Source organism: Pyxicephalus adspersus, chromosome 4 (assembly GCF_032062135.1).
Source record: "Pyxicephalus adspersus chromosome 4, UCB_Pads_2.0, whole genome shotgun sequence".
NCBI classification, from domain to species: Eukaryota; Metazoa; Chordata; class Amphibia; order Anura; family Pyxicephalidae; genus Pyxicephalus; species Pyxicephalus adspersus.
The window spans coordinates 138190397-138208358 of NC_092861.1; the positions used below are offsets into that span (position 1 = coordinate 138190397).

Below are 17962 nucleotides of genomic sequence, written 5' to 3' on the forward strand. Positions count from 1 at the left end.
AAAGTATTATCAGATAAGACAATTACACTTCCCAGCCAACTTTGTGTTTATTAAAGATAAATGCATCTGCAGAGGAATAGACAGTACAAGCTTTAGGAGCCTTCCCTGGGTGATTTCATGAAGACGGCAGAGGATTCCTTACTTAACCTCCATTACAGGTGAGCCAGGGGGTTACACCCCACCAATTCAATGTGCGGAGTCAGTGGAAGGGAACCCTATGGGAGTTAGATGGGGCTTGGAATATTTCCAGCTTTAGTACATACGACATACACAATTGTATTTCTGCATTTGACAGAAAAATAACTAACATAACAATTAATAGATGTATAGATATAAAAAATTACCAACTATTAGACCTTCTGCAGATTACTAAGCAGTGCTATACAGACAAAGTATCAGGTCACCTGAACTATAACATATGCTGCCATTGTATACATTAAAATTACATACAGAGAATTGTTTTTGCTGCCATTTTTCTTAATACAGTTGCAAAACTGGACATAGATTTGTATGTGAATCAGTCTCATCATCATCGCCAACATATTACACAGCGCTGTACATTAAATAGGGGTTGCAATGACAAACAGATATAGACAGTGACACATGAGGAGGAGAGGACCTTGCCCCGAAGAGCTTACAATTTAAAAAGTGGGGGAAACAGCACACAATAAGAGAACAATACACTCTAAGCACTGTTTTCTGTTTTTCTGGTCAGGAAAAACTATATAACACAAAACGCTGACGTTGACCCATTTATCTCAGCCTAGACTAAGCACAATGTACGTTTCAATCCAATTGTTTAATAATTAGGTAAAATAAGTTTTTTTATTATTCTGAGCTTTTTTTAACATTATTATCATAGTTTTATTTAAATTGAAAAAGAAAACAGGTTAAAAAATGATCCTGTGTTTTCCAAATTGGTTGTGATGTTGGTGGTGTATCTGTTTTTATTCAGTATTTTGCATCATGCATAAAAACTTTACTGAATTAAAATTTTACTTTTTTTTTATAACTAACTGCAAATGCACTCATTGCATTGTAATTAAAATAGATATGTCGTTTTTTTAAATCAGCTGGTTGCCACTTGGGATGCTGGCTTGTTATCAATCCACAACCATATCTATACGTTCACCTATAGGTTTTGGTTGTGATAGTATGAGAACCCTCTATCCCTATCGTGGAGTCGGGAATTTTAAGTTGTTGCCTTTGACATTAGGTTACTAATAGGAAAATATCACGTGCTTCCATATCTCCTGGAAAACAGGATCCTCATATGTCGTATGGGCACCTCTGAACCGCTGCTTATAGATTGATACTTACCTGTAATGTCTTAAAAACAAAATCAAAACTTTCCAGCAGTAAAGAGGTTGCGGTGTAACCATATTGTACCAGCAATTATTAATAATCTTAGCGACTAACTTGGTATACAATATTTTCCCTTTGTATGTATTATTTTTACACATTTGTATGCAGCATGGTAAAAAACTTTGGATGTCTAGCATGATCATTGTTACAATGTCATGTGTCTAAAAAATTTTGAGGCGTCCTACCGAAACAGAATCTATTTTTTGAATACTGCATGTGATTAAAAGACAATGATGACTGAATAACAGGTGCATGTAATAAAAACACTAATGTTATTTGTGGCCATTAAGGACTAGATGGAAGTGAATGACATACAAGGCTTATTCAAAAAATGAAAATCAAGACCTTAGGATTTTGATACCGACTTGGCTACAGAATGCATACTTTGGGGAAACAGACCAGTATCCTCCGCATGTTTATCCTCGCCTCCATATTCCTATTTTTTGTCTCTTTCATCTGCTTTCTCACAATTATATTCTCTTTTCTTTATGCTATTTGTACCAGGGGTGCTTTGCCCACAAAGAAGAGAGCCAGAATTATGAAATAACACATTTATAAAATAAATTACCCCCTGAGACTGATGCACTTGGTACAACGTAGTTGCAGCTTTTCTAGACCGTTCAAATAAAAGTCCTTTGGTTGGGCCGCAAACCAGCTCTCAGCAGCATCTTTGACGTCAGAAATGTCCTCAAAACTTTGCCCCTTCAGGTGTTTCTTCAAATTTGGGAAAAGATAATAGTCTGAAGAGGCCAGGTGAGGTGAGTAGGGGGAATGGTGGACCAATTGGAAACCCAGAGTGTTCAATTTGGCAGCCACAACGTTGGACATGTGCGCAGGTGCATTGTCCTGCAAAAAAAGGATCCCTTTGGTTAACTTTCCTAATCGTTTGTCTTAATTGCCTCCTTCAGCTGGTCCAGGAGGTTAGCATAATACTGTCCGGTGATACTAGAGCACTGAGGTAGGTAGTCCACCAACAGAATACCCGGCCTGTTTTATCAAAGCTCTCCAAGGCTGGGGAGGATACACTTTCATCAGTGAAGCTGGGTTATCCAGCAAACCTGGAATGGATATGGTCCAGAATTCAAAACATTTGCTAGCAAATAGCAAATTACTTTGCAGAAAACCATTCCACGTTTGCTGGATCACCCAGGTAATAAATCAGGCCCACCGTCTTTGTCCCAAAAAACGGATGCCATGATTTTTTTTGAACAATTTCTGGGTTTGGAACTTCTTCGGCTGCAGGGACCCGGTGTGGCGCCATTCCCTTGACTGTTCCTTGGTTTCAGGATCATAGATGTGGAGCCAGGTTTTATCCTCAGTCACTAACCTAGCCAAAAAGTCCTGTGCAGCTTCAAAATGGGCCAAAACGGCTTTGGATGCTTCAACTCGTTCCTTCTTCTGATCACTGATCAAACATTTCGGCACTCACTTCGCTGAAAGCCTGCGCATGTCTAGGATAGTGGTGATAACAAATCCAACACGCTCCCGTGAGATGTCAAGTATCTGGGCTATTTTTTTTGCGGATATTCGCCGGTCCTCAATAATCAGGCTCGTTGGGGCTCATCTTCATTGGTGAAATGCCCAATCTTGAAACGAGATATCCAGGTTTTGACAGTGCTGTAGGAAGGACACTTCTCCCTCAATGTTCTCATTCTCAGTGTTAATTTCCTTTGCTGACTTTCCCTGGTGAAACAAAAACTTCATGATGGCCCGTAACTCCAACTACGTGAAACTTGCTTGTGCCTCTGCCATTACAGCTTCTCACTAAAAGAAAAAACTGTTTTAAGAATCGCAAAGACCTGATATTTGCACAGTTACACGCTAAGATATTAGGCTGTCATATGCCCCCACACTCATTTTTCTATTTCATCTGAAAGGGGGCAAAGCCAGGCACTTCTCAGCACCTCCTTGTGTATTTTCATTCAATTATAGCCTATTGTTCTAACTATAAATGCTTATCTAAAACACAACCTGATTTATTATTGTGTATGTATATGTTAACATGGGAAGATTTGTTGCACTGTAACAATTTAAGAAACTGAGTTGTACTTCTTTTGTTGTATATATTTTAATTTATATCTAATATAAAATCCTCAGTTCTATGGCAGGCATAATACAGTGATATTATTTCCTTCACAGGTAAACTTGAAGAAAAGCTGCTGGTTTGTACCATCTAAAAAGATGGAGGTCGTTGAAGATGCTTCCAGTGATACAACAATATCAGGAAAAGAAGGAAGCTGCAATATAAGTGTACAAAACATTTGCTACACAGTCAGGTCAGTGATCAGAAAATGACATTTTCTAATATATATTAAACTAGGAGGAACCACCTATAGCTATAGTCCTGGTATGTATTCTTCACAATAGGGACATAGAAATTAAAACATAAACAAGGCTCTGTTACCCAAGCTGCTTATATATTAGTTGGATAGCTTACTACTTTTTAATATGCCATTGTTTTATAGATCAGTTGTCATCCAAAGCACTTTGGCTTTATCTTCAGAATAAAGATTTTACTTCTGATTTTCCTGGTTTATTTTAACACAATAGTAGACAAATCGTACCCTTGGCACGATGGATGCCATATAAGCCTTATGCAGTGTTTCTCAACCAGGGTCCTCCAGAAGTTGCTAGGGGTTCCACGAGCAATCAGCAATTTGTGATTTTCAGGTCATTTTAACTTATACCAATGATCTCTTTAGCTATCTGTAAAGATGACATTCTTCCCAATCGCTAGCAATGTAAGATGTCTTCTTCCCACTGATCATCATGCTAATATACTGTGTATATATAGTAATTATAGCAGGGGGTCCCTGAGACCTGAAAGTTATTTCAGGGGTTCTTCTTTTTGAAAAAAGGAAGGAGAAAGGCTGTCCTAACCTGTCAAGCAAACTATGAGACTTATAGCTGTAACTAAAAAAAGTTTTATATACCCAATACTTTTATATTTCTATTTTGAAATACATCTTCTCAACATTTTTTGATTTTACTAAGGATTAGAAAATTGCATACAAAGCATAAGATCAACCTAAGCCCAAGGAACCCTTAATTTCCCTCCTGGGGTCTAAATAGTCTAAATCTAACAATCACATACTGTGTCTTTAAATGCCACTTTAGTTAGTTAACCTGAACTTTCATCCCTGGTTTGTTATGTATGTACCTAGCCGGACATACACTCGCCAGATGATTGTGTTTGTCTATATAACCCATACTGGACAATTTATTTATATAGTAGAGTCCATTTCAAAGCAATCCAGACTTATCACCCTGCCCGCTCTTCTGGAATAACCCTGTTTGGAATATGCTTGGACTTTAGATGTTACGTTTGTTGTATATTTCAAGGTTTGATTGTTTCTATATGAGAAAGAGGACATAGGTCATATGGGCACAATGTATATTAGCAGAAACAATTAGACATTCTGAAAGGGAAATGATAATGTTTTCTATGATAATTTTTTTTTTCAGTGATTACCTTTGGGTATTTTTACACTGCTTTTACATTTTTTTCCACAATTGTGTATTGCTATTGTGTTACATTTAGATTCTTGCAAGGAGCCCCCAGATGCTTAGAGGTCTATTCATAAAGCAGTGAATCAGGCATTCACTGAAACATTTCCCGGTGGGGACTCTTTCGTTTGTGTTAATGGCAGAAAGTCATTTCCCACCAGGCAATGATCCAGTGAATGTCAGATTGACTGCTTTATAAATAGGCCCTGCAGTTTAATGCAAATTTCCTGAAGCTAAAAACAGACAAAATTACCAAATTATATGGATTCAATAATTGTTTAATAAAGTTGCTAATCTCATTACACACATTTATAAGGCTCACATGCTATATTCTTGTACATTCATGACACTCAAACTTACTATCCACGTGATATATTTGTAACTTACTGCTATTACTTCTTTACTCTGTTCTTAGGGAGCGAGTTGGGCCATGGTGGGATGTACAATCATATTACAACAAATGGACAAGGCAGATTTTAAGGAATGTTTCCTTTTATATGGAAAGCGGTCAGATTATGGCAATATTAGGCAATTCTGGTAAGTAGAATGTTTTTTCCCCACTGCATTTGTTTTTGTTTTGCAAAGAATTAGGATTGAAACCTCAGATTTGTATTGCTTAATGTGTCCCTACTAGAGAGGGTATTCTTTTTCTTTGTACTGGTGACCACTATTGCTAAGTAAACAGGATTTATATAGCGCCAACATATTACGCAGCGCTGTACATTAAATAGGGTTTGCAACTGACAGACAGTGACACAGGAGGAGGAGGAGAGGACCCTGCCCAGAGGAGATTACAATCTAAAAGAAACAATTAAAGGAAAATCAAAAATTTTAAAGAACAAGAGGTGAGCGCAAATCCTACAATAGGCAAACTGTCAACATAAGCGATTACAACTATCCAAAACATATTTATTGCTTTATATGTGCAGTACTAAGTATAGTGCTTACTGGGGTATTATAGGGGGTTATCAAAGGTAAGTCTCTTGTGCAGCCCAGTTTTTTTAGAAGTGGTACGCTTTTGAGTCTATGATAGGAAAAAAGGGAAAGGGATTTTACTTTATTAAAATGTATTCATAAGGTGATTTTCACAGAAGGGCAGCACACCATAGGTGCTGGGCCAGGCCTATTACTATGGAAGCTAAATCTCTAGAAAGTCCCATCCACCCAGAGCCATATCTGACCTCAGCACAACAGTTTTCTACAGAATAATTATAAGCATTTTTTGTTAGTTTCATGTTATACTCCTAATAAAATATTTTTACTTTTTTAAGGCTCTGGGAAAACAACACTTCTTGATGCTATCTCTGGAAGGATAGGAAGCAAAGGTACATTGCTCGGTGATGTTTATGTGAATGGGTCCCAACTGAAGAAAGAACAATTTCAAGATTGTTTTTCCTATGTCTTACAGGTACTGCTCTATGTTGGAATTGTCATATTGTGTTTCAAATACATTTATAAAACAGTGAATTCCCAAAACTTCTTGCTGCTGCATGTGCTTTAAAATACAGGGATTGGTGAACGTCACATTCACTGCTTGATATATATACCCCGCTTTGGTGTTTTAATCATGAGTTTATTTGTTTTATGGTTTCATTTTGCAGCATGATAGCTTACTCTCCTACCTGACAATTCGTGAAACTTTGACCTATACGGCACTTTTGGCACTTCAGAAACACAGCAAAGATGCCATCAAGAAAAAGGTTGGTTTCTGGTATATAAGTATAAAACACTACTGCTTACACAGAGAAAGCTACATGGGGCAGGATGCCCATTAGGAATAACTTTTATAGTTTTTAGGAAAACGGAAACAAATTGAATGCTTTTTACCCCTTATTGATGTCAATTTGGCACAGTGAGCATATAGACAAAAGAGTTAGTATTTCTGACTTAAAAGGACTAGTGAGCTTGTTAGTCGCCTGCTATAATGGTAGCTGCCATGTACTTGTCATTATTGGACTGATGGTCCTATGGTCAAGTAAGATTAAAAACATCTGCAACGCATGCAGAATTCTGACATTGGAGATGTAGTAGGGGGAGGTCATTCATTCATCATTATTCTTTTTCTTTTTTGTTTGTTGTTACAGGATTTGCCATAATATTCATAATAATAATAAAATATATAATAATAATAAATAATACAATTAATATTGCCATGTTAATAATACCTGACACAACATCATATTGCAACGGTCAATTGGCCAAGTAGCTAAAGATGAGGTTGACTTATATCATGATTGTCATGATTCCACACACATATATATATATATAAATTACTAAGTATGAGTTGGAATGAAAGGTTGCTCAAATAGGCCTATAAATAACATAGCTAAAAGTGGGTCTCCACCTAAACAACTCTACCTATAGCCATTAAACTATGGATCATTTATAATGCCTTTTATTATTTGAAGCAACAATCCTTATTGGTATTGCCTGACTTGCAATTCAGCAGTTACTGTATATTACTATGATAAATGTATAGAAGTTTTTCTGTGGAGGGGATTCAATGACTTCCTTATCACAGATATATTACTCAGCCAAAGGTCAGTGTTCGGAATGACAGATGGCAGAGTAGCACATGCTATGGACAGGAAGGGAGTGTTAACAGGCAGGTGACTATCAGTTATGTTGTAAATGATCTATAAACAATACTGTGAATTCATGTGCTTTAGTCGTAATTCACAAGTTTCAAGGAAACCTGTCAGGAGAAAAAATATGTCTGAAATCTTTTTTTTGTCTTGTGCTGAGAACAAAACCCAAGCATATATTGCTTGCTGTCTTTGAAAAAGCTAGTTGCCTGACCATACCTTTCTACAATACTTCAATACATAACCCAGGGCAAGCTTACAGCAAGTTATATCAAAGCGAAATTACAACTTCTAATCCAAGTCAGTGATTCAATAGAGATCCACAGGGTCAGGGAGTTTACAAGTTCTCCCCAACTCTATGACCTCCCAGCACCAAATAGTCCAAATGTACATGCAGAAGGTGGGCCACCAATGACTCCAGGAAAGACCGGCCTTGCAGGACTGTCCTTGACCAGGCTGTGGTCTGGCTGTTAGCCCCATCTGCTGCAGCTGAGGAACAGACTCTCATTTTGGACCTTCGTTTCACCTAATCTGCTGATTACTCAGTACCCATGGAAATTATACCTGACACAGAAAAACAAAATGTATATTTAGTGGATCCATTGGTTCCGGTTTGAGCGTCTCTCTCTCTTGCTGCTGGAGGGGGGCTGCCTGTTCCCCATGACTGCATCCCATGCCAGGCTTAGTCACACGCAATACTATACACTGTAGTTTTACACCCTTGTGCATTCTATCTTTTGAGGTCTTGTATAATCCCTGATGAAGCGGAATTAATTCTGCGAAATGCGTTGGATTCACAGAATCTATTACAACATCTCAATGATATACACAATTGTTTGGTGCTATGTACTGAGCATTTTTATGGAATTTCTATCCATTGTTTTCATGGCTTGTGTTTAATAAAAGTTTTTTTTTATATTTGAGCCTATTTTAATAACTTAGCCCCTAATTTAGGGATGTTGGCAGTATATATCTATTGGTTTGAGTTCAGACAACTCATTAGCTAGATCAATAGAAGCCAACAACCCTTTGCAAAATACTTTCAACAAAGGTGCAAAGGTGCTTCAGAGGTAAATGGACACCTCCAGTCTACCATGGAGGTCTGGGGGGCTAATTCTAATGAAACCCACCTCTGAATTACCTTCAGCTGATGACCTTTTTATACAAGATTCCCTATACTGCTTTTCTGGAAAAACTATTTTTCCACACTTGCTAGCTGATGAGTAAATATAAATCTACCTAAAACTTCTAGAATAAAAACCTCTGGTGACCGTTTTAAAAGACCAGTGATCAGTTTGACCATTTTTGTTACAAAAAAAACATAATTTATTTGTGGTTTTCTCTCATTGCTTGGGCAGTTCTTCACATGCTTGTCACAGTCAAGCTGTCACCCAGTGCACCTAGCAATGTGCTTCAAACCCTTGGAAAGCATTGCAAGCATAATATGCTCCATCGAAAAAGTCATTCTTACATTGAGACCCTTCCTGCATGTCTTTCTACTCCTTCCCTGGAGGAACTGTTGACATCACATCCTCCAGAGTCCACAGGCCTATCCATTACAGGGAGTCCATCAGAGTTTGTTAAACCATTCCAAAATTCTGCTATCCTTTAAGCTGACTATACAACATCAAGCTTTCAGCATAAAATAAGAACATTTTGAAACCATTACAACTTTCAAGTAGAATGCTGTCGAAAAAAAAAAAAACGGGGTCTGGGACACTTAAAGCCCACATCCACCAAATACAGAAATGTTCCAGGGTCGGGAAATGTTGTGCCACTTAATCTATTAAGTGGTACCAAAAACTTTGGTTAATCATCAAAAAAATCCAGAAAAAAATGCCTACAAAATCATATTTTCAGGATAATGCATTGGTATGCTGTTGTTTATTTCAGGTTGATTCAGTCATGGCAGAGCTAAGTCTTACTCACTCGGCAGACACAGTGATAGGAGGACGCGTTTTCAATGGCATTTCCAGCGGAGAAAGACGCCGCGTGTCCATAGCAGCCCAATTAATCCAGGACCCCAGTGAGTTTATTATACCAAATTGTGTTATTACCTAAAACTGTAAAAAATGTAAATTTTTTTTTTAAAAGGAGCAACCTCTAGAGGTTCTTTTTCTTTTTTTTAAAGAATTCGAATTATCTTTCTTGTGTACTTTTACTGCCATTAAAACTGTCACTAGCTCTCCCCTAAAATCCCCAAGAAGCCTATACCAGCGAAATGCATCGGGCACCGAGATCCAATTTTACTGCCTATTTATATGTGTTTATTCCAATTTTTCGTTGGCAGTTGATTTTTGTGTAGAGGTAAGCCCCTGTAACCCCCCTTTATTGTCAAGGACCAGGTACAGCGACATGTTTTACTAATACCTTTGTTTAATACTGTTCATTTATCCATGACTTAAATGTACCTAGCCATAAATCCCCTGCTTTTTCTTATCTCAAACAACCTCCAGATTCCTTATTGTATGTATTATGTAATGGATACTCTTGATAGTTTACTTTACTTTCTTTGATATTGTTCCTCCCCAAACCTGAAAGCCCTGGGCAAGTTTAGTGTCATGTTGGAACTTACACAAAGCTTGTGGCCCTACCCCTTGTTCTCTAGGTGATATTTCTCTAGCATGGCAAATGGCAACTTCATGGCCATGTAATACATCTTGGGAAGCAATGGCAGCAGATCATATTATACCCCCATACTATTGTACTTGTATTGTATTTCTAGGAGTTCCAGTAGACAAATGAAGCAGAAAGACAATGTGGGGAAGCTATCACTAGAAAGGCCCTTACCTCATGCTCCTAATGATCAAAAAACATCATATTTTGAGTTACACATGTATTCATTAAAAAAACAGCCTAATCAATGTGGTATTATGGCTGTGATCCAGTTAGCAAATGAAACTGTTACTCATTGTCTGTCTTAGTATTTTTTTAATTATGCTAATTGTGGCCGAAATAATGTAATCACACTGCAAAATACGGAGTATAATGAATATTGCTGATTTCCACATATCCCATTCCCGTTATTTCAGTCACTGACTCCCCTGTCTCTCATAGAAATCATTTTACTTGATGAGCCAACTACCGGTTTGGATGCAATGACGGCAAATCATATCGTGTTACTGCTTTCTGAGCTGGCTCGAAAGGACAGGATAGTGATTATTTCCATTCACCAGCCACGATCAGAACTGTTCAGAGTGAGTAAACACCAATTGTACATTTCCTGCCCTGATTCTGCTCTACACCCTAATATTACCATTCATCGTGAAAGTGTTATCGGGGAAAAGCCAAATCACACAGCAGCTAAAACACTATTCTTTGCTATGTCTGCTTAATCATAATCATAATAATAATGCTATATCTTGCTTTACCACCATTATTATATATATTTTGGTGAATATTTACGTAGTATTTTCCATGGCAACCAATGCTGCAACTAAAATTTTTATTCACGTTGTTTAAGAGCATCTTTCTTGTTTTTGCATGTGGAAACTATAATGTTGGAATATAATAAATGCTTTTTATCAAAAAACTAGAACTTGATTGTAAACACGGTTAAAGAAAAAAATAAAAAAACAAGACAAGAGAAGGAGGAGGAATGTTGATGGATGTGGCACTGACTGGCTCCATAGAGGTGTTGATTTACTAAAGAAATGAATTGTTCACTTTGTCTATTTGGTGTTCTATCACATTTTTCTACCTATCAGATTTTGCTAACTGCGGTAAAAAATTGCATGGTTAGCTGCTCCCAGATACATAGAAAACTGCTGATATACCTCGGAAGTGTCAAACCCCACTGCAGGTCAACACGTTTGCGCATTTTGCTCTTGCGTTTGCAATGTGGTTACTCATTCAGAGGAGAGAAAGCAATGGCACGGCTAGAAGAAATATTTTGCTTTCAGGAACCATACCACAACCTCACCACAACTGCAACACAAACAACAACCAAATGCACAGTGATTCACACGCTGCAGTTTACTGCAAGTCTGTAAGAGGCTTTACTTTAGCTTATGGGCTAGGTTCTGAATAGATTATCTTTTGTTAATGTTAGGCACTTGTCTGAGGGTAAAGGTTAGACACCAGGAAGGGAGGTTAAGGTTCAGTGCCAAGTATAAAGGGGTAAAGGTTTGGCACCAGGAAATGAGGGATAGGGGCCAAGGTTTGGCAGAAGAATGGGATATCTGGGTTTGCATACAGTTGATTTATACCCTGGATGTGGCAATTGAAGAATATTTTTAACATACACCAATAATATCATTAATAAAAATGCTTTCCATTAGGCTGATCTCTTTAAAAAATATATATATATATATAAATATATATATATATATATATATATATATACATAAAAGACTGCAACTTTTTATTTTTTTACGTTTTATCTTTTTCTTATGTTTCTAATTTGTATTTGAACAGATTTTTGATAAGATTGCTATCATGAGTTGTGGAGAGCTTGTTTTCTGTGGCAATCCCCAAGAAATGATCACGTTTTTTGATGACTGTGGATATGAGTGTCCAGAACACTCCAACCCATTTGATTTTTTTGGTAAGAACAAGGTTTATGTATTAATAAATTTAAGAATTTATAAAGATTTATATATAATTACTTAAGTTGAAATTTAACACACAGCCGACTGGGACTTTTGGCACACGAGGAATGATCTTTGGTGCAGAAAATCCTGGTGTAGTTGAGAAGGCAACCAAAGGCTTAAAGCGAACCTAGATTTAGGCAAATTTTAAAACAGCACAAGACAGCTGGATTCTATAGATTAGAAGGTATTCTGCAGCTTCGTTTTTAGCCTAGGCAAAGGAAGCTGATGGTACTTAATGTTAATTCTGCATATTAACATGGACAATTATTTCATACAACTGTAAGTTTATTATGCAGCCATTAGACTACTTAGTAGATGGCCTTGAAGGAAATCTGTAGTGGGGACACATGGATATTTCCTTTCTGAAAACATGTTCCTTAGCTATCATGCTGATTCATTGGCATCAAAACTTTGAAACACAAAGTTCTGTATTTTCCAAACTTTTTTAGGTTCAAGTTCGGTGACTTGACAAGTAAACCAAAGATAGCCAGGCAACTAGAATGCAAAATGCAGCCTTTTGGCGCAGGTTTCCTGATTAAAAAAACTTTTGCAGAACAGCTGATTTTAGGAAGCTAAATACAGTTTGCTTTTTTGTTTCAGAATATATCTAGTTAGTAAAGAAAAATATAGGTGACAAGTTTGATTGCAAACCTTTACCTCTTAAAACAGGACTGACTCTGGGCTGAAGAAGCAAATTCACAGGAACCTATTTTAGGCCCACTGCAAAAAAGCTTTTATGGTTCTGTGTATTTTCCAAGTGCTGCCTGTTGTTGTTCAATATATATAACTGATGCCATGGTTGTTATATTAAATATTGTTTGCAAATTTATAAAAGCTCACTGACAAATTAAACTGCATATTATTTCCAGTCGATCTTACATCTGTTGACACCAGGACCAAAGCGCGTGAAATGGAGACATATAGCAGAGTGCACACCATAGCTTCTGCCTACAAGGACTCCAACCAGTTCCAGAACACCTTGCAGCTTATGGAAGCATCAAAGAAATCTAAAGTGAAGCAGAGCATTCCATTTAAACAAAAGGAAGCCCCAAGTGAATTGTCAAAACTTTTTGTCTTGTTCAGGTAAGACGTGACATGATTGGGTTATGCTTGTACAGTGTCCAGAGATGAGCAGTCTTGCTCAGTATGGGCAGGGAGTCATAGGTTTCAGGCTCCTCTAATATGGTGCAGATTCCAACAAAGGGCCTGATTTATTTAGGTTCTCCAAGGCTGGAGAGGATACACTTTTATCAGTGGAGCTGGGTGATCCAGCAAACCTGGAATGGATTTCCCCAAAGTCATTTACTATTTGCTAGCAAATGTTTTCAATCATGGACCAGATCCATTCCAGGTTTGCTGGATCACCCATCTTCACTGATGAAAGTGTATCCTCTCCAGCCTTGGGGAGGTTTAATAAGTCAGGCCCAAAGTAAACGACCAGGTTGTTCAGATTTTCTTTAGGTCTGATGTGATCAGATTATGTTTTCTTACAGAAATCATAGAAAATCATAGAAATACTTTTTTATTCAATTTAATAGTATAATGATTATACTCCAATGGACAATTGGTGGTTTTACTGTCCCATATCAACATATAGAACAAAAATTGGAAACTGTTGCAGTTACCAGCATACAGCCAATTGACTTAGGCTCATACTAAGGTGTATCAAAAGTCAAACCTGTTTTTGATTAGTTTTCTAGATGATTAGTTCCTTGCTAGGAAGGCTCATCCTCTCTTTTGGTCACTATTGACACCAAGACACAAAACGAATAAATCCGAACATTTAACATTTATTACCAGAATGCAATTATGGGGCAATTGAATAATAATAGTGATATATTTCAATGTCAGTAGGAATTTCTCTCATGTTTAGGAGAGTACCTCTTTTAAAAGGCAGAAAATGAAGTGAGAATTCTCAATTACGCTATGTGAAACCATTTATTGTTTGATCTTTTTCTGTAGGAGAACTGTAAGAAATCTATCAAGGAACAAGTCTGGGATCATTATGCGTCTCTCTCAGAATTTGATATTTGGCCTTTTTATTGCTTTTTTCCTAATTCGATTTAAGAATGATGTGTTAGAAGGAGCCTTACAGGACAGAATTGGAGTCATTTACCAGTGTCTGGGTGGAACAGGGTACACAGGACTCCTTAATGCTGTTGCATTATGTAAGTAGTAAATGCTTCTACAATCCCTAGACATGTCTTATTTTATTGTAGACAAAGCACTCTGGTGTGTTAGAAAATACACCCAGAGATGATGTAGCAGGAGCCTGATCAAGGTATTACAATTAGCTGGTGAATCTACTGCAACAAGTATAATTCCATGCTGCCATACTCATCTAGAACATATGAAGGTGGAATTGCTCTTAGTCACAACATGCAATGAAAGGCTGTCTCCCAACCCCTTATCACCCATATAGTTACTTATCCTACCTGCCTTAAATAATGTCATCTGTATAACACACAATTCCCCTATTTCACACTAAAGGAGGTGCAGCCATTATGCATAAGGTCATACAAGTAACTCCGAATGTGAAAAAAATAAATTTATATGCTGCTTACCATTAGTGCGGCTGACACAGCTTCTCCATTTACCATTGTGGACCAAAGCTTACCTACTATTCTCTATACATTAAATTAAAATATCCTCACAGCGGGAAAGGCAGAGTGTCGACACCAGAGGAAATAGACTGTTTTAAGTTTTTTCGGTACTTACTTCTAAACAGGATTTTGTTCTTAGAAATTATGCTGGTGTGGCAAATTGTTTGGAAGTTTTGACTGTAATTGTACTTTAAAGTAGACAAATAAAAAACTGAAGATAGTGGACATCTAAAATTGTTACTTGTGTCAAAGCAGGACCCTAACTTTTTTTTAATTTCTGAAAAAGTATTGTGTACCCGTATGTGAGTTTGTCTAGGCACTACTGTATCCACATCCTCATAGCTTATCCCAGATCTCAACAGAACAGCAGCAGCATAGGGTGTCCAAATATGACAGCGTAGTCCAGCATTTTATAGCAAAAATAAGGCACAAATCATGTAAGTCATCATGTAAGTCTAAAGGACAAAAACAAAGGATTGGAAACATACATATGATTGTAACAAAATTGAAATAATTATTCTTTTTGCTTTAGTCCCAGCCCTGCGTGCCATCAGCGACCAGGAAAGCAAGGACGGTTTATACCAAAAGTGGCATATGCTTCTAGCTTACATCTTCCATATTGTGCCATTCAGCATTCTCAGCGTTGTAATATTTGGAGCTTTTATATACTGGTATGCTTACATTTCACCATCATATGTACAGTATAAATTAACAAGACCATCTACATGCAGAGTTAACTTTGCCTTTTTTTATTACAGGACTGTAGGACTTCACCCAGAGCTGACAAGGTTTGGATGTTTCATTGCAATAACTATACCTCCCCACCTTATGGGGGAGCTACTCGCTCTTGCAGTTCTTGGTTTAGTGAATAATCCCAACATTGTTAATGCTGGAGTGGCTCTGCTCAACATTGCTGGGATCCTTGTGGGGTCAGGACTTCTAAGGTAAGATTTTTGTTTTCACATTACATTTAGCTTACGGTTGTTCATGTTTTTCAAGTCCCTATTTGGTCTGGTCCTACACACTTATTTCAGGTCAATGTCTCAGTAGGTAATAAGGACAGATATAGGATGACAACCCCCAGAAACTGTATACTAAAACAAAATGCAGTTGTACACTATTAATCAGGTACCAATCAGTGTTATCAGATGAGATAGACGTGATGACGGCTGAAGCCAAAATGCTTTAATATATAAAACATTGCATAAAGAAAACATAAAAGGTGTTATAAATATTATTTAAAAATTGTAGTGTAAACTGTGCAGGATAACAAAAACATTTTTTTACATTTGTCCATGCATTATTTAATAAGGTCATCAAATAAACTCCTCATATGTCCTAAAAAATGTAAAATTAAAAATTTATTTGTAAAACATTTTTTTCCCACTAAAATCAATGGATTTCATTCTATAGGAGCTTACAAGAAATGCCTCGGGTTTTTCAACTATTAAGCTACGTTACATATCAGAGGTATTGCTGTGAATTGTTGGTGGTCAATGAATTCTATGACCTGAATTTTACTTGTGGTAAGTTATCACATGAACGCAGAATTATGGCTATAGGAAGCATCAGTTTTGTGTAATATTTTATCCTTAGGATCATTTTCTGTATGATATAACTAAAGAATATGTATGGCTACAATGCAACAGTCTGGGGTCATACTTATTTAAAATTTTTCCACTGGCCATAGGCTTAAAATCAGCTTATGTGACAAAAAAAAAATCAGTTAGAAATGTCTGTACAAACTTTAGTCAAGGAACCTCTCTATAATTATTACTTCTATCTATAAAAAAAAATGTTCATAGCGAACAATACAGCCAAGCTGCATGTACATATATGTTCTGTGTGAATGAAACCAGCATTTGCTCTTTAGTTTAGGGATTTTGTGCACAATAGGTCATATTTTTTAAAGCTCTCCAAAGCCTAAGAGGATACACATATCAGTGATGCTGGGTGATCCAGAAAACCTGGAATAGATTTCTTCAAAGATAGTTGGTATTTGCTAGCAAATGTTTTTAATCCTGGACTAGATCCATTCCAGGGTTGCTGGATCATCCAGCTTCACCGATAAAAGTATATCCTCCCCAGCCTTGGAGAGCTTTAATAAATCAGGCCCAAGGAGCGCGTGACTGTTGTGAAAATGAGACAAAATTAACTCTATTTTAAGGTATTTTCTTTTTTGAGTGAATGATCTTTTTCTTCTCCAAGAATTTAATGTTTTAAGGGTTTTTTCTTTTAGTAATTAATGTTAGCCTATTTTTTCTTAGGACCAACTATGTTAGGATGATATTGCATATTCTCACATGTGAAAACAACTCATTATTAAACATTAGAAAATAATATTTTGTACGTCCTAAGAACATTCACAAAAGTAATATTTTATCTTCCTAATCAGGCTTCATTTACCCAAAACTAATATTTTCTGTTTGGTTCGGTTGCAGTCCTTATAGTCACGCACCAGATTTTTTTTATTGCTTGTCAAATCCAGTAGTAAGATTTCAATGCCAGAAAAAGTTCTTTACTGTGCTCTGCTAATAAATAAAATAAACAGCTATAGGTGGTTCTTCAAAGTAAGACAACCTAATAAATAAAGGAATCAGGTGGTAAAACTGGACGGGGGAACGCAGACATTTTAATGCTGAAGACCCAATTGGATAATTCAACCAATCATCATCCAACGACAAAAGGAATATCAGTTTTGAATATACTTAATAACACAATAAAAAGTGTCATAGAAGTGGTTTTCATATACATTCTGTAAACCAATATTATTTTTTTTTAATTCACAGGTGGTTTAAGCAACTTAACTGGACCCACATCACAATGTCCATACACTAAGGGAACGGACTTCATTGAAAGCATCTACCCAGGAGCCACTTCCAGGGTCACATTTGACTTTCTGATGCTTTATGCCTTTGTTCCTGCAATGATCATTGGCTGTGTCATAAGCTTTAAATTCAGAGACATTCTAATGCGCAGATAAAAACTCTCTCCAGATGTTTGGTGGTGGTGACGATGGCTTGGTGCAGTGGTGACGATGGCTTGGTGCAGTGGTGATCATGTCAAGATGAAATTTGTGTTTGGCCAGACCAACCCACAAGTGTTTTAGCCCTGAATGTTTTTTTTTTCTTTACAAGAATGTGTGAGTCTCAGGAGATTGTCAAAGTTTTAACTCCTAAAACTTCAGAAAATCACAAACCTTGATATTTGTGTTTATCTGCAGTAACACTTGAAGGTAAAATTTAATTTGGAGAGCCCTGGAACGTCTGTACCAACAATGGCACTTTAACCATGTTGGTTTTAGACCCAC

General features: G+C 37.0%; 1 protein-coding gene across 1 annotated transcript; it reads left to right on the top strand.

The window, feature by feature from the left end:
* Nucleotides 1-77: 77 nt before the first annotated feature.
* On the top strand, nt 78-17685 carry ABCG5 (ATP binding cassette subfamily G member 5). The gene is made up of 14 exons (XM_072409775.1): nt 78-158; nt 3505-3641; nt 5288-5409; nt 6144-6280; nt 6474-6572; nt 9351-9483; nt 10515-10654; nt 11874-12003; nt 12919-13132; nt 14012-14217; nt 15185-15323; nt 15411-15596; nt 16066-16178; nt 17442-17685. Exons 2-14 carry the CDS (start codon nt 3547-3549, stop codon nt 17633-17635), a joined length of 1908 nt encoding a protein of 635 aa, XP_072265876.1. The 5' UTR covers nt 78-158; nt 3505-3546; the 3' UTR covers nt 17636-17685.
* Nucleotides 17686-17962: the final 277 nt, after the last annotated feature.

Coding starts and splice junctions, on each gene's coding strand:
- ABCG5 (XM_072409775.1), top strand. CDS start 3,547: ATGGAGGTCGTTGAAGATGCTTCCAGTGATACAACAATATCAGGAAAA. Junction 13,133..14,011: donor AAACTTTTTGTCTTGTTCAG/GTAAGACGTGAC, acceptor CTTTTTCTGTAG/GAGAACTGTAAGAAATCTAT. Junction 15,324..15,410: donor TTTGGAGCTTTTATATACTG/GTATGCTTACAT, acceptor TTTTTATTACAG/GACTGTAGGACTTCACCCAG.